Source organism: Syngnathus scovelli, chromosome 10 (assembly GCF_024217435.2).
Source record: "Syngnathus scovelli strain Florida chromosome 10, RoL_Ssco_1.2, whole genome shotgun sequence".
Lineage (NCBI taxonomy): Eukaryota > Metazoa > Chordata > Actinopteri > Syngnathiformes > Syngnathidae > Syngnathus > Syngnathus scovelli.
Window position 1 is genome coordinate 7,531,281 of NC_090856.1, and position 20,112 is coordinate 7,551,392.

The window sequence follows — 20,112 nt, forward strand, 5'->3', positions numbered from 1 at the left end:
GGTGAAATAATGAACAATGGCGCTATCTAGCGGTAAAAAATAAAAAACTCTTGGAGCGTCTGCAAAACACTTGGATTGGCGAGTTTCTGTTGTTTGTTTTCTGTCTTCTCAGCAAATGTTAATTATAATTTGATGAATGATGTCAAATTATAATTAACAAAGTGTTCAATAATGTTCCATTTCCCACGTCATATAATTATTTTCCATTAAAATATTTTCTATTAAAATGCTTTTTCATTAAAATGAATAAATTGTATTTTTGTATTTTAAAATGCTTTGTGGGGCTCTAAACTATATCAATAAATTACACTACAGTAAATATGTCATTAATTTCTTACCATAATGGTTATAGCAAATGACCATTTACAGTAGTCCTATTAAATATGAAAATCGTCGTACCCACATTGAGCCACTAGATAGCAGCACTCACCAAGCCTTACACATTTAGTTATACTCAATTACATTAACCATTCAGTTACAAGCAATGTAATATGTGGGATTCATTTATTATCTTGCACAGATAAGCCTTTGTCCTCATCATCAACATTATTTCTAAAGGTGTTTTTGCATATCAGTGTATTGGTCATAAAATTTAAAATAAGATACACTTACCATTTAACATACACAACTTTTCTTATGAATAACTTATAGTATTTAAAGTATAGTATAGAATAAAAAGTGGAAACCAAGCTCAAACCTTTATTGACTGCATCTAAAGTTCTACACTTTTTCTTTTTGAAATTATTCACCTAGGTGTACGACTAACACTATCCCAGTATGACTATACCACCTTTTCCATCTATCTGTTGGCTTTATAACTTATTTCCACCAGGGTCGTGATTGGACTGGTTGCCAAAATATAAATTTGCAATATTATTTGATTTCTACACCAAAAGGTACTGCTCAGCCTATAATAAGACATATGGCATGTGCAAACAAACGTCTGTCAGTAATGTGAAGTGCAGTTTTACACTACTGTAAATTACAACAATAATATACATACTAAATGATGTATATGTATGATGGTTACTTTGTGTTTTTGCCTTTATTTATCTTCTACCTGCAGCTGTTGATGATTACCTGTCTTTGTCATGTCATTGTGACAATGTCAACGTGTTGCCGCCAAGTCAGTGTTGACTTTACATTGATGTTGACTGGCTAAAAAACCCGAATGTGACCTGCCCGCACAGGTCAACACAACCAGGTTGCCTAATCAAACACACTCAGCTATTTAAAGGGGTGATGTGAAATGTTTGCTTGCACCCACATTGACCATGAGAGGGTTCATCCTCTGCTGCCTTGTGGCCCTGGCCGGTAAGTGATTTGAATAAAAAATAATAATTACGTACTTTTGAAGAAATATTTTTACAGAATGCTTCCCAATCAGGTCCCCCTAATGCTGTCTTATTATATATTTTTTAGCATGTGAAAGTGTCCGCTATGGTGAGTATTGCAGCATACGTATTCCACAGGACTAAACTCCTTTTTTTCTAGTATTGTGTTTAAAATGAAATATTTTCACTTAATGCTTTTAAAAACGGTTTCCAGATTTCAGCCTAAACCCCAAGAAATCCTATGAATATAAATATGAGGGACTGGTCAATTTTGGACTGGGCATGCCAAACATGGCTGAGTCTGGGGCCAAACTAACATGCAAGATTAAGATTGTCGGCGCGTCTGCGCAGAGCTTCAGCCTTCAGGTAAGCAGAAACGTGAAATATAGGAAATATAACACAAAGTTGTGAAGTTATGTGGTTGCATAACTTCAAAAACATTTGAAAGCATCAGTGACAATGCAATTACATATTCAAATGTGCCCACTATATTGAAAAAGTGGTTCAACTTTTTGTTGCTCTGTGCTCTTTTTGATTACTTAAATTTCATATCTAATACAGAATTGTCACTCGTTGCACTTCATCTATTTATTCTAGTGCTTGTACTCATTAGGGTTACTGGGCAAGAGAAAGAAACTGTTTTGGACTTTCTTTCTTTCTAATTAATTGGCCGCTTAATTACCCGATTTTTTTTCTGTCAAATATCGGGATTGGCCTGAAAGAGATCCACTTCACTCTGGCTCTTTAAGTTCCAACTGCACCTCTGTTGGTTGGAGCCAAGTTGCACGCTCCATTTTTATCCATCTATTACCTACTATTTATACATTATTGATTTAATATATGTCTGCTATGTACAGGAATCCTTTTCATTCTTTATAAAGAACCATGAAGAAGGTTATGTTATGTTTAGTGCATTGCTGCTACAAAAGCACATCAGCCCGAATGACAAATTGCTATATTTTTGTGGCCTTTGGTGTTTGGTACCCCACTGTTATGGATCGGTTGTTTTGTAATTCTGTCTATTGACTGCAGTCCACGGACATCCATCCATCTAAATAACGTTTTAGCCTGACTGAATAAAAGGTGACCCTAAATATTACAAACATAACCTGCTCTACGTACACCAAGGACACAGCTCTTAATTGTTTTATCATCTGTCATATTTTAAGAATATTTTTAGTATGTTTAGATGTCACTAGTCTTATGTGATTAATGTCCACTTTTTGTTTAAAGATTGCAGATTTAGCCTTTGAGGAGTTTAATGGCTTCCCAGGGAAGGACAGCTTCATTGCTTCCGCTAAACTCACTCAGCGAATTGCGGCCCAGCTTGTCAAACCTTTTATGTTTGACTTTGCCAGTGGGCATGTGGGCAACATCCACGCCTCAGCTGAAGTATCCGACACTGTTGTCAACATCGTTAGAGGCATACTCAGCTTCTTCCACGTGACTGTCAAGACCACACAGACGTTCTATGAACTCGAGGAGGTGAGATCACACGTTCTCTTCTGTATTCAAAGTCCATTAGCCTCATTAGCGTTTCTAAAAATGTGATTTTATTTGAAGGCTGGCATTCATGGCATGTGTAAGAGTAACTATGCCGTTGAAGAAAACAAGGAAACAAGGGACATGACCATCACTCAGGTTGTGGATGTCACGAACTGTAGGGAGAAGGCAGAACGCTACAGTGGAATGGCAACCGCTGTGCTTGACGATATTTCCAAAAAGGTCTGTTCGGGTGACATATGTGAAAAGATTTCATCGTAAATTGTACAGAAAGGTTTGTTACCTACCTATAAAACCTCATGATGTAATGTGTCCTCCATTCCAGAGAGGAGATTCTCTTATTTCAACCATGCGATACGTTTACACCATTAAACCAACTACTGAAGGAGGCTTGATTTCCAGGGCTCATGGTTTGGAGCAGCAACACTTCAGTCCTTTCAATGTGAAGGGCGGAAGCTTCAAGATGAAAGCAACGTAAAACATGACTAAATCTTACATTCTGCTCACAGCTAACCTTGCATGCAATGCTAACAAGTTCAAAATGTCCATCCTGCAGGAAAGAATTAGTGCTGCTGGATGTGAGAGATAAGCCGTCTGCTGTTACCGGCAAACATGGGCCAATGGAAAACAGAGGCAATATTATTTACAAGTTTGTCAAAGCAGGTGCACACCTTCCTATCCTCATGCAAAAGTCGGATGATGCATCGTCAAAGGTAACGATTGTTTCTTGGTATTTTTCCATTCATATCAAATGTGACATAAGATATTGAGGGACTCAAACATTTCTTCTTTCTGCAGGCTGTTGAGTTGATCAAACATTTAGCTGAAGTCAATAAGTACCAAATCGAGAGTGCAACAACTGAGGATGTGATGAAGTTGTATCAACTCCTACGATTGGTGCCTTATGAAGGATTAGAAGCTATGTGGAAGCAGTTTGCTGCCCATGATGAGTACAGGTCAATCTGAGCGTCATTAAGTGAGAAAGAAACTTACAGAACCTGTTAGTTATTTTTGCTAAATCCAAATGGGAACGGGGTGATTGCATGGTGCACATTATATCCAAATCAGATCCACTTCAGTAGAATGAGTAATGACTGAATAGTTAATCCTCATTCATGTCTTCAGTCTGACACTTCATCTGATTAAAAATGCATTATCGTGTCAGTTCTGATTAAAGAAAGGTTAATGCAAAAATCAGCTCTCCGTTAAAACGAAGGAAACCATTGACACTTAATAATTTATTAAAAGCAACCCCTGACCTTTATCTCTCCGGCATGATTTAATTTAATTACTTTTAAGGATAATCTTAAACGTGATAGATTAGAAATACGTAATCAATTTCCTCTGGCTTTGCCCTCATTAGACGGTGGTTTTTGGACACGATTGTAGAAGTCAACGATGCCAGAATCCTTAAGTTCCTACAAAGGAGGTTCCAAGAACGAGACATAACCGTTTCCGAGGCCGTTCAAACGCTCTTGCTGGCCTTCGATCATCTTGACGCTACTCCTGAACTGGTTGAGATGGCTAAAGTGAGGATGGATAAAAGTAGCACAAGGCTATTTGAACAAAGACAACCGTTTTTTTCGAAGATAATGTTGGCGTCTTTTCTTCTCAGAGCTTCCTGAACATGCCCTACAGTAAATCCAACATCTTTGTATGGCACACTGTGGCCCTTTCTTATGGCTCCCTGGTGTACAAGCACTGCGCCTACTACACACCTTGCCCAGTATCTGCTGTTCAGGTAACAAAACCATCACACATGCACTTTTGCATTGCAGTAGAATTTCAGATATCAATTGTCATCTAGTTTATATCAGTTGGGTTCACTTTTTTTTCCCCTTAAAAACGTTTTTCCAATCTTAAGTGTATGATGAACTTCCATTTATCACAGGGGATACATTTCAGACACACAAGCCCTAAAAAAAAGTTTTAATATATTTTTATGCCTCCTACAACTTCAAACACATTTATTATTAAAACACAATTTTAAAATATTGCTTTCCACCTGTTCTCATTATTTTGCTATCAAGAAATGGGAGAAAATTATGTACCACTCTAATACTCTCACATGGACCAAGTATGCTTGTTTCAAGCTGTTTATTTGTCACAGGAAGTTCAAGTTTCTTGTACTACTGACCGATACAACAAAAGAGAAATAATCATTGCATATTTAAACACCAGAATATTTCAACAAAAGCATATAATAACAAACGTTAGCTATCTTAACACTAACATACCGGATCATGTGAAACGCTTTTATTGGTGAAAGGAAATTTTGGCAATTTGCAACTTGTGGCGCAGGCTCAGATTCAATTAGCTGAAAACGCTTTACTGAGTGGCTGCAAAGGTTCTACCGAAGATGTAAAACTTATACTGACCATGACAAAGATTTTATTCCCTTCCCTAGCCACTGCTGGACTTCGCTCTGGACAGTATGAAGAATAACAATGAGAAAGACATGGTTTTGGCTCTGAAAGCTCTGGGCAACGCGGGTCATCCAGGCAGCACTAAAACCATCATGCGGTTCCTCCCTGGAGTTTCTGCTAACCCAGTTGATCTCCCTCCTCGTGTGCTGAGTGCTGCTGTACAGGCCTTGAGACTCATCGCTTCACGAGACCCACACAGTGTAAGAACACAAGACATGGATGACGTGTGAAGGTTCTAAAATGGTAGAAGGATATTAATCTACTCAAGTATAAATACCGTGTTGAATTTATGGCAAATAAGGTTTGCATGGAATTGTGAAAAACGTACGTTTTGGCTGTACCCTGACTCTGAAAGCTCATTATGATGAAAATATTCTACTTTTCAGGTCCAGCAAATCACAATGAGTCTTTACCTGCAAAAGGACCTTTGCGCTGAGTTGCGCATGTTAGCCTTGATGATCTTATTTGACACAAAGCCATCAATGGCCCTGGTGTCTACTGTGACTGCACATCTGCAAGAGGAGAAAAACCTTCATGTTATTAGTTTTACGTACTCCTATTTGAGAAGCATGGCCAGATCCAGAACTCCTGACAACCCATTCCTGTGTGTATACTGATCAAAATAATCAAGGGCATAAGTTAGCAATACCACTCATCTTTTTTTTTTTTTTTTTTTGCTGTCTGCATAAGGTCTACTGCCTGTAATGTAGCAGTGAAAATCCTGGCTCCAAAATTTGGCCGCATCACCCATCGCTTCAGCAAGGCATTTCGCTTGGACTGGTTTAATGGTATATTCACATACAGCAATATTGTTTGGCATTCTCTTTAAAGAGCCTATATGACTCTATACTTTCCCAATGCAGATGATTTACTTCTCGGCACAGCTGGGGAGTTCTTCATGCTAAGAAATGCAACAGAAAACATCCCAACTGAAATCATGATGAAAGGAAAATTGTATTTCATTGGTAGAATTATTCAGCTTTTGGAGGTACAGTATATTGAAATGTATTTAAATATTGATGTGATGCAAATGTCGTCCAAAATGAAATGAAATGATACACGGAGGTGTTTCTCTTTTCAAGATGGGAGTACGTTCTGATGGAATAAAGCAAATGTTTGCCCCCATCATCCCTCAACTCAAAGGAGACCTTAGTGACTTGCAGATCATTTATCGGCAGGTTGGGACATTATTTCAACTCTTAATTTAAGTTTTAGTAAAAATTGTATCCCTGAAAATTGTTATCGTGTAATGTTTCAGCTTCAAAACTTGGAAACCAGTGACAAACCCCTTCTTCATTTCTATTCTCGTGCTTCTGGACAAGAGTGGTTTTTTGCAGATATCAACAAGGAGCATATTCACAATATCATGAATGTGAGAGCATAAAACACCAAATATACACAGAGCAAATATAATCCCACTGTAGTGTGTACTGACTATTTAACTTTCACATGCAGGCTGTGAATCCTTCTGCAGGCAAAAACAGCGCCGTGTGGACAGCCATTGAGAATTTACAGAAAGGAATTTCATGGCATCGAACAAAGGCCTTCTTAATCTTTGAGACTCGCTACTTCCAAGCTACCACTCTCGGCCTTCCAGTGGAGATCAGCAAATATTATCAGACTCTTAATGGCATCACTGTGAATGGTAACATCCCTATTTAATAAAAACCTCTGGATTACGTATATTTAAAACTACTTTTTGAGTGTCAAATATTGTTGACATTCTTTTTGTTGTTTTTAGCAAAAGCTGCAATGAATCCACCATTGACTGATCACCTCGGCCAACTCTTGACCTCAGAAATATCACTGGAGACGGATGGCTTCATTGGGTAAATATGTCAAACAATGTACGAAAAAAGTTTATATCATTTCATCTCTTGAATTAAACTTTCTTTTTAACAGTTGCACAAAGGATATTTGGCTGTCCTATGGTATCAACACAGAGCTTTTCCACAGTGGGGTTGAGTTTAAGAGCAAAATACCATATTCCATTCCATGGAAGTTATCTGCCAAGATTAACATCAGAGAAAGAAAATTTGAACTTGACATCCCTTTGAGCAAAAAGGATGTTGAACTCATCTCAGTCAGGTATGATTTGGGGGGGGGGGGGGGGGGGGGGGGGGGGGTCGTCGAAAATGTAAAAGTAGAAAAAAAATATTTCTGTACACTTACTGATCATTTATTCTGAATAAGCGATGCTTTGTGAAATCATTATCTTTTATTCATACACTCTGTACATCATATGTGTTTACAACTACATCCTCAAAAATCCTCACAAGAGGTGAAGCATTTTGATTTCCTTGAATGTTTGGCGCTTCCTTTCTTCAGCCTTGTACTGACCTGCCTATGGAACAACTCTGTAAAAAAAGAAACAAACCCTTGAACAGGTTTCATTACACCGTAGAGATTCACAAATATATTTTGCTCCAACGGTCGACAGTCAGACTATTTTTCACAGGGGCTATGGGGAGTAATGACCACAACAACATCTAACTGGTCCAAAGTGGCATCAACAATCTAATTAGCTAAATATCCTGCATGCGGGAATTCGTGGTCCCTCACTGATTAATTGTTTGTTTGGTGGCCATTCAACAGGCCAAGGTGTGTGTAAATGGGTTGGGTTGGCGCTAGCACTGTGCCACAGCTGCTGGTGAAATGATTTGGCTCAATCAAGCCTGTTTTATTTTCTTTCAAACCTTTGAGTGGTTCAGTTTAAAATATTTTTTTAGAAATGTAAGTATGGTGTGTTTATATGCCAAAATTGATATTAAATGAAGAGCTTTTTTTTTGACAATCTTGCTGAATACGAAGACTTATAACTGCCGTCAATGTTACCTGGGTCAGTGTGGCAACCATAATGACTTGACTTGGCATTACTGTTTTATGCATCATTTGATTTACAGTCTCGAGGCAGTTTCCAGCTAACAGGGCAATAAGTGATTTGCTGTGTCAGGGTATGGAAAAAACAACATACACAAAAATGAACATTGATCTTGTTTTTTTCTTTTCCTGACCAATAGCTCTGATGTATACGTAGTCTCCAGGAACATCGAAACGCCAGCTTTGCCCAAAAGAACCCCCATGATGCCCAAAGCTATTGACTCAAATGACAAACTTGTCAGAAAGGATCCATCAGTTGCGAAGCTTGAAAACGAAGGAGAGGTATAATCAACTTCATAGTAAGAATGAATTACAAACTATAAAAGTTCAATGTTTTTCTACTCAAACAGCTGCACAAACCCAACAACTGGCATCCAAGAGACAAATGGTGCACACAGAATAATATTTATGGATCAATTTTGTGCGTTGAATCTGAGTTGAGACGAGCATATTACCACGATGAGTATCCATTGTACTACCTGTTGGGATATACCAATGTGGCACTCAAAGCAGTCCCAGGTATGTTCCACGACTCAGAAACATGAAATAGGTACCGTATTTTCCGCACTATAAGGCGCACCTTCAATGAATGGCCCATTTTAAAACTTTGTCCATATATAAGGTGCACCGGACTATAAGGCGCACCTTCAATGAATGGCCCATTTTAAAACTTTGTCCATACATGAGATATATATATTTGGCCCATGGGCCGGACTTTGGACACGCCTGATGTAGTGGCTCAATATTGGTCCATATATAAAGGCACACCTGATTATAAGGCGCACTGTCGGCTTTTGAGAAAATTGGAGGTTTTTAGGTGCGCCTTATAGTGCAGAAAATACGGTATGTTAAAGGCTATCGCCCAAAGTCACTAACAGAGTATTATCTTTCTTTCCAAGTCCAGACAAACAAACCTGTTGAGAAGATCCGATTTGAGGTCAATGCTGATCCGATCCAACACCCTAGCAATACCCAAGAACTCCTTGAGAGTCTAAGGAAGATCTCAAAGGTCTCAAGCTAAGCTGACAAATTTATTATGCTACATTTTATATTTCAGTCATTAAAATGATTATGCTATTTGTTTACAGACCACCTCAGGAGGGTCCTCAGAGTCAGTCGAAGCAGAACTTAATCTGAGCTCTCCTGGCAAGGTAATGGAAATGGAAAGCACACAATCCCCTGTGAGCTGCCAAATTATGATCTCGCCTGACATCGTGAATTTTATAAAGTTTGTCTTGGATCATTATCCATGATATCTCCATCATTCCTTACTTGATCAATCCCAACATTCTTGTTTTTGCTTCACCAGGTCTTCAACTCCACACCTGAAGCAATTTTCAATGTCAAAGCTCTTGCAATGAGCGGGAACCAAAAACCTGAAGGTTATGAAACAGCTGTGTACTACACATCAATGACCAACCTAAGGAACACCCAAGTCATTGTGTCCCAGGTGGGACACAATACCAACTGGAAAATGTGTATCGATACTGTGCTGGATGGCCGTACAAAAGCAAAGGTAGACCTCAAACACACACATCCATTTTCTATGTCGCTGATCCTTTTAAGTGTAATGTGTCTTGTGTCGGTACAGTTAAATGTCATGTGTCAAACTTGTCTGATGACTTGTGTTTGTTGCAGGCAAGCCTTAGATGGGGAGCTGAATGTCAGTCCTTTGAAATGTTTTTGAGTGCCAACACTTCACGTCTGCCTTGTTCCAAACCAACGCTAAGGGCCAAAGTCCACTGGACCAGAATTCCAGCAACCATGTCAGAGTTCTTCACTGGGTGAGAAGACAAGCGAATAATAAGACTCTTCACTCACTAAATGTTGTTTCTCTTAAATTACATTTATCAAACTAACTGGTTAGTAAAATAGCTCTTTACCTTTCTTAGGATTAAGACCTATATCCCAGGCATGGCTTTCCTTCTTGGCTTCAACCAGCAGTTCGAAAATAATCCGAGGCAAGAACTTTCTGCCTCAGTTGTTGCTTCCTCATCAGACAGCATTGACGTGAGGCTTCGGTTCCCAGAGGTGCATACTTCAGCAAACCTTTAACATTCTTACCTCGTGTTAAACTGACATATTCACACAGATTTGTCATTTCCTTTGTTTTTTCATTAGTATACAGTCTACCGACAGTCTATCCCAGTTCCTCTGCCACGTGGCAGTCTTCAGGAACTCCAATACAACACAACAATGTAGAGGCATGGGTGAAATCAAGTGAGAACTTACAACAATTAAGTATTTGCTGTTTCAAGAACAGAGGAGCAGAGGTTTTAAAAGTGTGCCCTTTTTCTATATCCCTGCAGGGAGCGAGACAAGGAACATTCCAAATGGAAGCGGAAGACACAACTCCCAAATTTTTCACCATAGTGATAAAAGGCAGCATGATAAATGATGTGTCAGCAATCCTTAAGACCATGTCAATGTTTGAACAACCATTTCTAGAGTAAAGTTCCTGTTATGTGTCTCAAAGTCTCTGATGCTCATCCTCACATAATTCAAATATGCTGCAACCATCATGTTCATTCAGATTGCTTGTCCAATATATATGGTAAAAATAAACCCACCTCAGTACTGATGTAAAAAAAAACAGTAATTTCCATGGTTTCTTTTTAGTATACATAAATATAAGAGGTGAAGTGTTAATTGACCTCCTAGTGCTTTAAATGATTGGAAATAGATGAATAAGATGATAACCTCCATTTACTGAAAGATATAGATATTCACAAGGTCTGGGTGACCTGCTCTGTTTGATAACCCAGTGGTACTGTTTGCAGACACCACAATACAATGTCACCGTCCTTGTGGATAATGTTTGGCGTTGTGCCTTGTGGGAAAACAACTAATTGCATATTTTATAACCATTTCCCCCCCCCAAAAAAAAAAAACATTCACTGGTAGTATATACAAATTGAAAAAAAGAAAGAAGGAATGTAAACTAACGTAACATTTTATGACAGGACCATTTCTTTTTCATTTAATTGTACTGTATTGTGCTATTCGACTGAATTTAACTATGTATTAACACTTTAATAATTCCTTATATAAATACAAATTATATTTATAATTTGAGTTTTGTCATTGGAAATTTGACAAAAAATTATTTTACTGTGAAAGTTACATCTGTATCTTAAAATTCAGCACAGATAAGAAAAAAATGGCAATGAAACATTTATCGCACCGTTAAGAGCTTTCCTCAGAACATATGAAATGACCGATACATTGAACGCCTTGCATAATTGAAATTGCAGTTCCAAGTGTGTATCATACAATTCTGCAGAATTCACAGTCTTTTTGTACAATAATAAGAGGGCTACAATTTAACTAGCCATGACAACAAATACTATGTCATTGCCGGTGATAATTAGTGGCTCATATTAAACAAGGACTGGCTTTCCTTAATACGTATGGCACCGCATCTTTTGCCTGCACTGATTTAGCCAGATGGTGTTCGACCGTAGAGAGTCGACATTGCAAGATGAGTACAATTATAATGGTGTCATTACGTTTCATTTAAATCTCTAATATGCCTTGTGCTGTCAAGAGACACTCGACTGTTTGAATTCAAATGTATTATGTCAAAAATCACGATCCGCGTGTCCTCGTGCTGTCTCCACACTGACCTTGCGCTCAAATATCATTAAGTTAAGTGGGCTCAACTCGTAAAAAAAAAAAAAAAATACATGACCATGAATGACCGATCAGGTCATTTGGACAATGAGCGATCAACACTTCCTAGCTCCTTTGCTTGCTGTGGAGAGATGGTGATGAGCCTCATTAGGCAGCCTATAGAGCCATCAGAGGGGAGCTGACAACAATGGCTGCAGATATACTGTAGTCGTACTGATGTGTGTTTGTGCAATGAGGTCATTAAGGCTAGATTTTCACTTCATGGTGTTACAATAACAAATGGTTTTCTTTGTGCTCCCAAATTACCAAATTTATTCTATGTAATGGCAGCGTAAAGAGATAAAAATGCATGGACTCGGATGCCCTCAAGACTCTTCCTAATGTGGATGGTAATATGTGATGTATCGGATTAGCTGCCCATATACGTACAGTACATATATATATATATATATGTATGTACATCTATATGTACCGTATTTTCCGCACTATAAGGCGCACCTAAAAACCTCCAATTTTCTCAAACGCCGACAGTGCGCCTTATAATCAGGAGCGCCTTATATATGGACCAATATTGAGCCACTACAGCAGGCGGGTCCAAATATATGGATTTATATATGGACAAAGTTTTAAAATGGGCCATGCATTGAAGGTGCGCCTTATAATCCAGTGCGCCTTATATATGGACAACGTTTTCAAATGGGCCATTCATTGAAGGTGCGCCTTATAATCCGGTGCGCCTTATAGTGTGGAAAATACGGTACATATACATATGGGCCTATGTATATTGGGCCCTATATGTACATATATACTCTACTACGGGCAACAGTATATGCTCGGCTACAATACATTAGCAAAGAAATTGAATGTGCTTTTGGGGCAAGCAAATTATCTTCACGTGAAAAGAATCAGACGACATGCAAACGTCCATATACAGAAGACATGATTAGTAAATCAATGTTTTCATCTACTCATTACCTGTAGTTGCAACAGCATGGCATTTTGCTATTTGGCATCCTCATGACTCAATCGTTCAGCACGTTCAGCAGCTGGACCGAATCCAGGTTTTATTGCTTTCTCAAGATAACTAAAGCAAACAGTAATATTGTTCATTTGGTTTTAGTCAGCACTGTTCAGTTCAGTTCGGGTATAGTTTTATTTTTAATATGTTAAGACATTTTTAAAATCTGAGACACCACACATTTTTGTTCTTATTGTGTAGTGTACCTGTCTCAATGTCAAATTGCGCAACATGTTTTTTTACTAGAAACAGTGAAGAAAGGGAATGGTATTACAAAATGAAATGGTGGAACTGTGCCTTGAAATTAATGTTGTTGACAACATAGTGAACATTCTAATTTTAGTTTGTAAAAATGGAGGACATGCATCCAGAACTGGGAACTCAAATCAACTTGCAGGGACAGGTCATTCAGTCATTTCTAATAATTATAAACAAGTGCAGGGGGCATGTTAAAATTGTCACCTCTACATGATGCTGTTCAAAAACTCATGAAAAACCTGCCCGATTTTTGCCGATAGTCATCATAAAATCTGAAAGGGCATTTTATTGCTATTATTTTATTGGCTACAAAATAAAATGTTTGTGTTGGGCACTAGAGGACAGTATTTACCAGATATGGAAATATGCCTGGAAGCACTGTGAAGTTCACAGAGAGGCCTGTGCTGCATATATTGACACACTGTGGGGGAAAATAAACGCATGTTTTGGTCCTCGTGCAACTCTCTACCATGTGAAAGAGGGGACACAAAATGTAAAATGAAAAACAACACTTGGCAGATGAGAGCAGCAGTAAATGATCCATACAGTGTTGTGACATGAAAAACATCATGAGCTCACATGATTGCGTGAGTTGATGTGAAAAAGCATCGGTTGCATTTCAAGGGAAAAGTGGAGATGATTGTCAACAGCTCAGAGGAGCTTAAAATATGATATCATGCCTGCAGCTGTCAAAATTGACCCAATATCACACCATGGAAACCTGTGAAAATATGCTTATTTTACTCAACATTGACAAGCAGGTAAAATATGGTTGGTATCGCTCACCTGTGCTTCATGTTTATAGTACAACAGTGTGCTTTTTTATTATCCACATCCTAAAAATTAACCAATGAATTAATGGGTGATTTTCAAGGTAAATTGATGAAATTCCCAATCATCCCATCCAAGGGTTTAGTGAGCCCTTTAAGGGGTCAATGGGAATTACTTTGTGCATAACCCAGGTGACAATCACACGGAGCACACACTCTCTTATACTCAATATTCACATCGATCGTCACAGTGTGGGAAATGAACTCGCGCATTTTGCACCATAATCACTGTATCAACTCCATCCATCCATCCATCCATCCATCCATCCATCCATCCATCCATCCATCCGTGAGGAATTACTATGTTTATTATTGAAATATATTCTGCATTTAACACATTGATGAAAAAACTATTTTTTAAGACTCTGCTGTAAAATATGTTTGCATGCTAGCCACACATTCTTCTCAAAATAAACTCACTGCACTGAGTCAATCTATATCACTTGCGCTCAATTGGAATTACCCAAAGGATGTATGTGGTCTTTAGTCCATGAGGGGGCACTGTTAATCCTAGCAGTGACGTAAGACTTATAGTGAAGGATCTTAGTTATTTATACAGCTTGTGAAAAATGGATGTGGTCTTGCTCGGATCATTGGAATGCTTCTGTTACACTTGACCCGGAAATTCACCTACCCCACAACAAAATGAGTCTCATGACGCTGACTGATGATGATGTCAAACCCCACACAATGTGCTCAGCATATGTCAGGGTACCGTTTTTTTTAATGTTATATAACCACCTCATAATGATTATATTTCTGTCGCCTGGACTGAAAACAATTCAACATGCTTTTCAGTTTTACAGAGCTGAAACACGAGCAAACTGTCCATATTTCTTGGTTTAGTAATAATTTTTCACTGAAAGATTAAGAATAAAATAAACAAGAGAGCAAACTTCACTTGTCAAATCAAAGACCTTTTTGAAAAGACAGCAAAGTGTTACTGGCCAAGGATATATCAATTTTTGAAGTGTAGTCTTAAAGTCTCAGCATCACCCTCAAAAGAGGGCATCTGAACCTCCCAGCTTGTGAAATTCAGTCGCCATGGCAACCACATCGTTTATCAAGATTGCATGCTCTAAAGAAAGGCTACTAATGTTTTGGACACACACTCAACTTAGCACGACTCCCAAGCACACACACAGCAACAAAAATCAAGGACACTTCAACACAACACAAAAGCTATTTTGTTTTAAATACATTGTAGGGTGTGGTCTGACTGAGCTTTATGTCTTGACTTTAACAGAGCATCAGAGTAATCAGTGAAAAAATATGCAGTTTGACAAAACACACACACGCACGCACACACACACACATACACACACATACACACACACACACACACACACACACACACGTACACACACACACATATCAAATAGTGGTAAGCAGGTGGCAGGTAATTAGAGATTAGCTGCATGACTGGTGGCTTGTAGGTCTGATGGAGAATTTGCACTTTGTAAGTAATGTGGCAAATAAACCACATGGCAGTGAGATTCACACCGCATACAGGACTGCCCCTAAAAAACATGTTAACGTACGCATGTCCTAGCAGTGTTTATGGCAAATTGGGAAATAAAAGCAATAGATGCCTCCCAAAGATGTCTGTTTGAATCTGACATTTTTGCTGTTGGGTATATAATTCTGTGAAGTTAACCAATTTTGCAAAAACGACATCAAATATTATGTGCCTATGTTACGACAATCATGTACCGTATTTTCCGTACTATAAGGCACACCTAAGAACCTCCAATTTCCTCAAAAGCCGACATTGCGACTTATATATGGACCAATATGTATTCGTGGATGAGGACTAATTTATTAAAATAAGCTTTACATGTTTATTTTGTGTGTTGTGTGATATTAACGTTTGAGCAACGTTGAATTATTGCTATATTGTTATTGTTTTCACTGTTTGAGTGTTACTATACTGTGATTGCATCAACGTTTCAGCAACGTTAAGTTATTTATTCTATGCGCCTTATAATCCGGCGCGCCTTATATATGGACAAAGTTTTAAAATGGGCCATTCATTGAAGGTGCACCTTATAATCCGGTGCGCCTTATATATGGACAAAGTTTTAAAATGGGCCATTCATTGCGCCTCATAGTGTGGAAAATACGGTACTACAACCACCGCTTCTTGGGTTTTTACCTATCAGAAGCAATTTTAATAACATGACTTGATTGGAATCTATGGCAGGTCTCTCGAGAGACGTGACATAAATTTGTGACATACAACTTGTATGATGCATGTTCAACTAAATACTACGAATTGTTGGATGGGATGCATTTTGGTTTGCCAGGCACTGTATTTTCAATCTTTTTGCTGACTCCTCTATACAGGCATTTTAAGTTTATCCACGGCTGAAGCAGTACATTCACGAGACTTCTCTCATATTGCCTGCTGACGCCAACAGAAACACAATCATTCTGAATGTCACTGTGGGCAATGCTTGTTGTGTATTTTTGCTCATTTCAGCTCCCATCCCAAATAAAGGCTCAATGTGTGATAGTTTGATCATTTTTCTGGCATATATGTACGAGACGGACGGAAAAGAAAAGGCTGTCGGGAAGAGGACAAATGACACTTTAGTGGAATGAAGGTTTTGTCTTGTTTGCCTAATACAGAAGCTGAAAGAAACCCATGGGGAATAGATGCAACATCCAAACAGGAAGACCTAAGGTGAGATTTTAACTCTAAACCCCAGAACTGTAGAGCAGACATGCCACCCATTATTTAAAGTGCTACCCAAAGTGTCAACGATTTTTATTGAATCCAATTAAGACTTGCTCAATACGTTCCTGGACATCTAACGGGCAGTTTGGCTCGAGCAAATTCTTTGCCACCAACTTTGCTGCCACATAGAGTTAGGGAAACTCTCTTGGCTTAAGTGACAGTTTGAGCTACCCTGCTGCTCGTTGCTAGGCAACCAACCCCGCCTTCCTGATGGAGCTTCGTGGAAAGCCGGTGTCTTATCTCAGCAGTCTTGCCACCTCAAAAGGAGTGGAGTGCTACTCTGCTCTCACGAGGAAGAAGAACTGGTATCTCTTACAGCATATAAAGGCTCAGGCAAAGGAAGTAGATTTTTTTTTTTTTTTACCACAGTGCATAGTAAAGCCACCAGCTTCCCAGTCAGTCGGCTTCGACTTGATTTGACAAAGGTGACAAGAATGATATATCAGTAAATTGCTTCATCCTTTTGAATTGGAATTAAATAATTGTATTGTCTTGTATGCACGCTTCCTGTGTTTTAATAGAGCGTCCGTGCTTCAAAGCACTTTTCATTTGTTGTGACAATGCGTCAGCATCATTGGATACACTGTTAATGAGAAACGTCATCCTAAATTAGCATGTCAACAAATTTCTAATTGAGAGCACTTCTATTTTGCACCTAGCAAACATTTTTAGACACCAGCCCGGTGGGTTTTGACATGTTTTTCTGCAGATCTGCCGTCATGTCTCCCTGTGACGCAGAATGATTAAAGTCGCAGCAAAGCAACGCTATTGCAGCGCCTCACACATAGTGTGACACAGATTTGTAATGATAACACACTATTCTTGATTCATGTCATAACTTGGCATGGCAACCATATTAAACTTTACACTTTTACAGCAATGAGTTGTTCGTTGTTTCCAGACAGATTGAATAGCCTTGGAACGACCCACCCCTAAAAAAACAGGCCGCACTAATTAGTTAACACGCATACACCGACATTTTAGTGTAAAAACACAACGATGATAAATCACAAATTTTTGCTGTCTGACAATGAGAGATTTGCAGATACATGATCGATCCATTTTCTGAAGAACATATCCTGGTCAGTATGAACCTTCCTTTTATAAAAGACACTGATGCAAAACACTCAACCACATGTCCTTCACATAGCTGAAAATGAACAAAAGCCTCCTGAATTTTTTTTTTGAATCAAGACATTGCACATAGTATTTACTTAGTTTTTTGTACATGATGTTCGAATAAAACCACATATTTAATAAACTTAGGCTTTACACTTACTGATATTGTCTCTATGGGCCTAAAGACTGAACAGATGGAGTTTTTTAAAAGGAGTCTATGGACAGTCTGCTGGGAATAGTGAGAGGGAAGAAGAGCTTTGACTTTACTCCCTTAATACACATTAAATGTATACCAAACTGCTGTTAAAGTTTGATAGCCTCGATAATGAAATTGAACCTATCCAGTAAAGAATGAGCTACAGCAGTTTTATTCATTTCACAACCCAATTAAGGAATTTACTTCAAAGAGTGTGATTTTGATCCAAACCATTTATCTATTTTCCAAACTGTGTCCTCATTCGGGTCACGAATGAGCTAGAACATATCGTCAGTCTGACTTTGAGAGAGAGAAGTACAGGAAAGCAAGGAAATGATGAACTGCAATTATTTTCCAAAGGAAAACTAAAAGGAAAACAAGTCCTGTTCCAAATGTCACACACTATTTTGGTGAGTCTGAGGACTGACAATTACTACTTTCCTCATTGTCTAGGCCTGTTAGTCAAACTAATGTGTTCACATATGTATTTTGCATAAAAGGTGCACACTATGTTACAACCTGTGCTAGCAGATTCTCAAACTGTGGCCATATTGACACCACCTAAAATTTAAAGTAATTAATGCAAAAATAAGTGAGCAAATTTAGCTAGTATATTTCCAAGCAAAATATGTGCACAAGGCGCAAGCCCCCTTGCATTCTACGAACATGGCTGATATGATCCAATGAACTCGGTTCATCTGTACGCACATTGCTTATTAGATGCAATCCTGTAAAATGTCCATGCCCAGAACATGTAATTATTATTGAAACATATGTTTCTGTCACATATGTAACACTGCATAAAACAGTTCAAAAGCTAGCCCTCAAGCTGTGGAACCTCAATGAGCAGCATGTCTCATACAGTCCGTCTAATAAGTGCCGTATTGAGGTTTTTTTCTTTAATGAGCTTGTCTTTGTGGCTGCTGAGGTAAAAGTAAGACAGGAGGAATTATGAATAGATTAGATAGATTGCATGCATGTGTTGGGGCTTTGAAAATATTTTGTTTAATTTAATTTTCCCTCTAATGGTAAAATATTAAACTCCTTTGTGTAAAAGTACTTCCACATGAATTTAAAAAGTGTTTTCTTGAAGAGATGACCTATTTGTAGAGGCTGTTTGATAAAGTCAGACTTCGCAATATCTGAAAAATATTAATTCATGAGGCAGTAAAAAGATAAAAAGCTTAAGCCAGAAGATGAATCCTATTTAGGTCTCGTTGGTTGCTTTGAAAAGATGCACATTTAAAGTGAGGAGCAGCTTGTGTTGTCTTCACCTTTGCACTATCTCAAGGGATAGCAAAGCTGAAGAAAAAATAATAATTTGACCGCTTCTTTTTAAACCATGCAAAATTCTCATCTCTTCAAAATCTATTCATTTTGATTAGATTCATCATGTCTTCGAAATGATATGTGTAGATTATTTTATTCAGACAATAAAAAAAAAATTGTACTTGTTACCTGTTGCTGCAGTCTTCCTCAGAGACGTCATCGGACGTGCTGCCGACGCGTCGTTTATCAATTGGCTGTTATTTGGCGAAGCAATCACAGGTGTGCGATCAGGCCGTACCCTCATCCCTGTTGATTGCCGCGCCTATTTCGCTTTGACAGGTCCACCGAGCCGGTCAAGTCAAGTTTTTTTTTGGATAGCCCAAAATCACAAGAAAGTCTCAAAGGGCTGCACATGTACACATTTTTTTTTTCTCATTTTTTCTCAATCATCCCTGATCTTAAACCCCCGGGAGTGCAAGGAAAAACTCCAAAAACCCTACTAGGGGAAAAATGAGAAATGGATAAATGACACGTTGGCAGCACGTCAGATGACGTCGCAACAGGTAACAACTACAATTTTTTTTTTATTGTCTGAACAAAAGAATATGCACATATCTTCAAAATATATGTTCCATAATTATAGTTCTTGTGTCCACCATCCCTTTCTTCTTTACAAATATATATTCCCGACCAATCCATGGAGGCTAATTTTAAGGACCTTCTGGCTTTGATGTGATTTTTTTTTTTTTTTTCCCCATCTATGATGCAACATGCGCAACCCTTAAAATGTGAACCGATTTTATACAGGAAATATCTTGGCGGGGGCAGAAAAAATGTGATTATTTCAGCCCACTTTGGAGTTCCACTCTGAGGCATAGAGTACTGCTTGTGGGCCAAATAGAAAAT

General features: G+C 38.4%; 1 protein-coding gene and 1 long non-coding RNA gene across 2 annotated transcripts; one reads left to right on the plus strand and one right to left on the minus strand.

The window, feature by feature from the left end:
- Positions 1-1,272: 1,272 nt before the first annotated feature.
- vtg3 (vitellogenin 3, phosvitinless) lies at positions 1,273-10,618 on the plus strand. The gene is made up of 28 exons (XM_049732203.1): positions 1,273-1,314; positions 1,423-1,443; positions 1,549-1,700; positions 2,568-2,819; positions 2,898-3,059; positions 3,163-3,311; positions 3,394-3,550; positions 3,636-3,793; positions 4,201-4,366; positions 4,453-4,578; positions 5,245-5,463; positions 5,650-5,867; positions 5,954-6,051; positions 6,127-6,251; positions 6,346-6,441; positions 6,522-6,635; positions 6,719-6,908; positions 7,005-7,092; positions 7,166-7,351; positions 8,284-8,425; positions 8,494-8,662; positions 9,043-9,152; positions 9,232-9,294; positions 9,453-9,659; positions 9,782-9,927; positions 10,036-10,174; positions 10,265-10,363; positions 10,453-10,618. The coding sequence occupies exons 1-27, from the start codon at positions 1,275-1,277 to the stop codon at positions 10,343-10,345; spliced, it is 3,774 nt and encodes a 1,257-aa protein (XP_049588160.1). The 5' UTR covers positions 1,273-1,274; the 3' UTR covers positions 10,346-10,363; positions 10,453-10,618.
- On the minus strand, positions 4,920-19,498 carry LOC125976206 (uncharacterized). Its single transcript, XR_007484195.1, has 3 exons — positions 19,396-19,498; positions 5,677-5,775; positions 4,920-5,498 (listed from the first exon to the last, which is right to left on the minus strand). It is a non-coding gene; the product is annotated as an uncharacterized lncRNA (long non-coding RNA).
- Positions 19,499-20,112: the final 614 nt, after the last annotated feature.

What these genes read in the sequence shown, in the direction of transcription:
- vtg3 (XM_049732203.1), top strand. Translation starts at nt 1,275, where the DNA reads ATGAGAGGGTTCATCCTCTGCTGCCTTGTGGCCCTGGCCG. An exon ending in CTGCCTTGTGGCCCTGGCCG is followed by an intron (nt 1,315 to 1,422) that starts GTAAGTGATTTG and finishes TATATTTTTTAG; the next exon opens with CATGTGAAAGTGTCCGCTAT. An exon ending in GTTGAACTCATCTCAGTCAG is followed by an intron (nt 7,352 to 8,283) that starts GTATGATTTGGG and finishes CCTGACCAATAG; the next exon opens with CTCTGATGTATACGTAGTCT.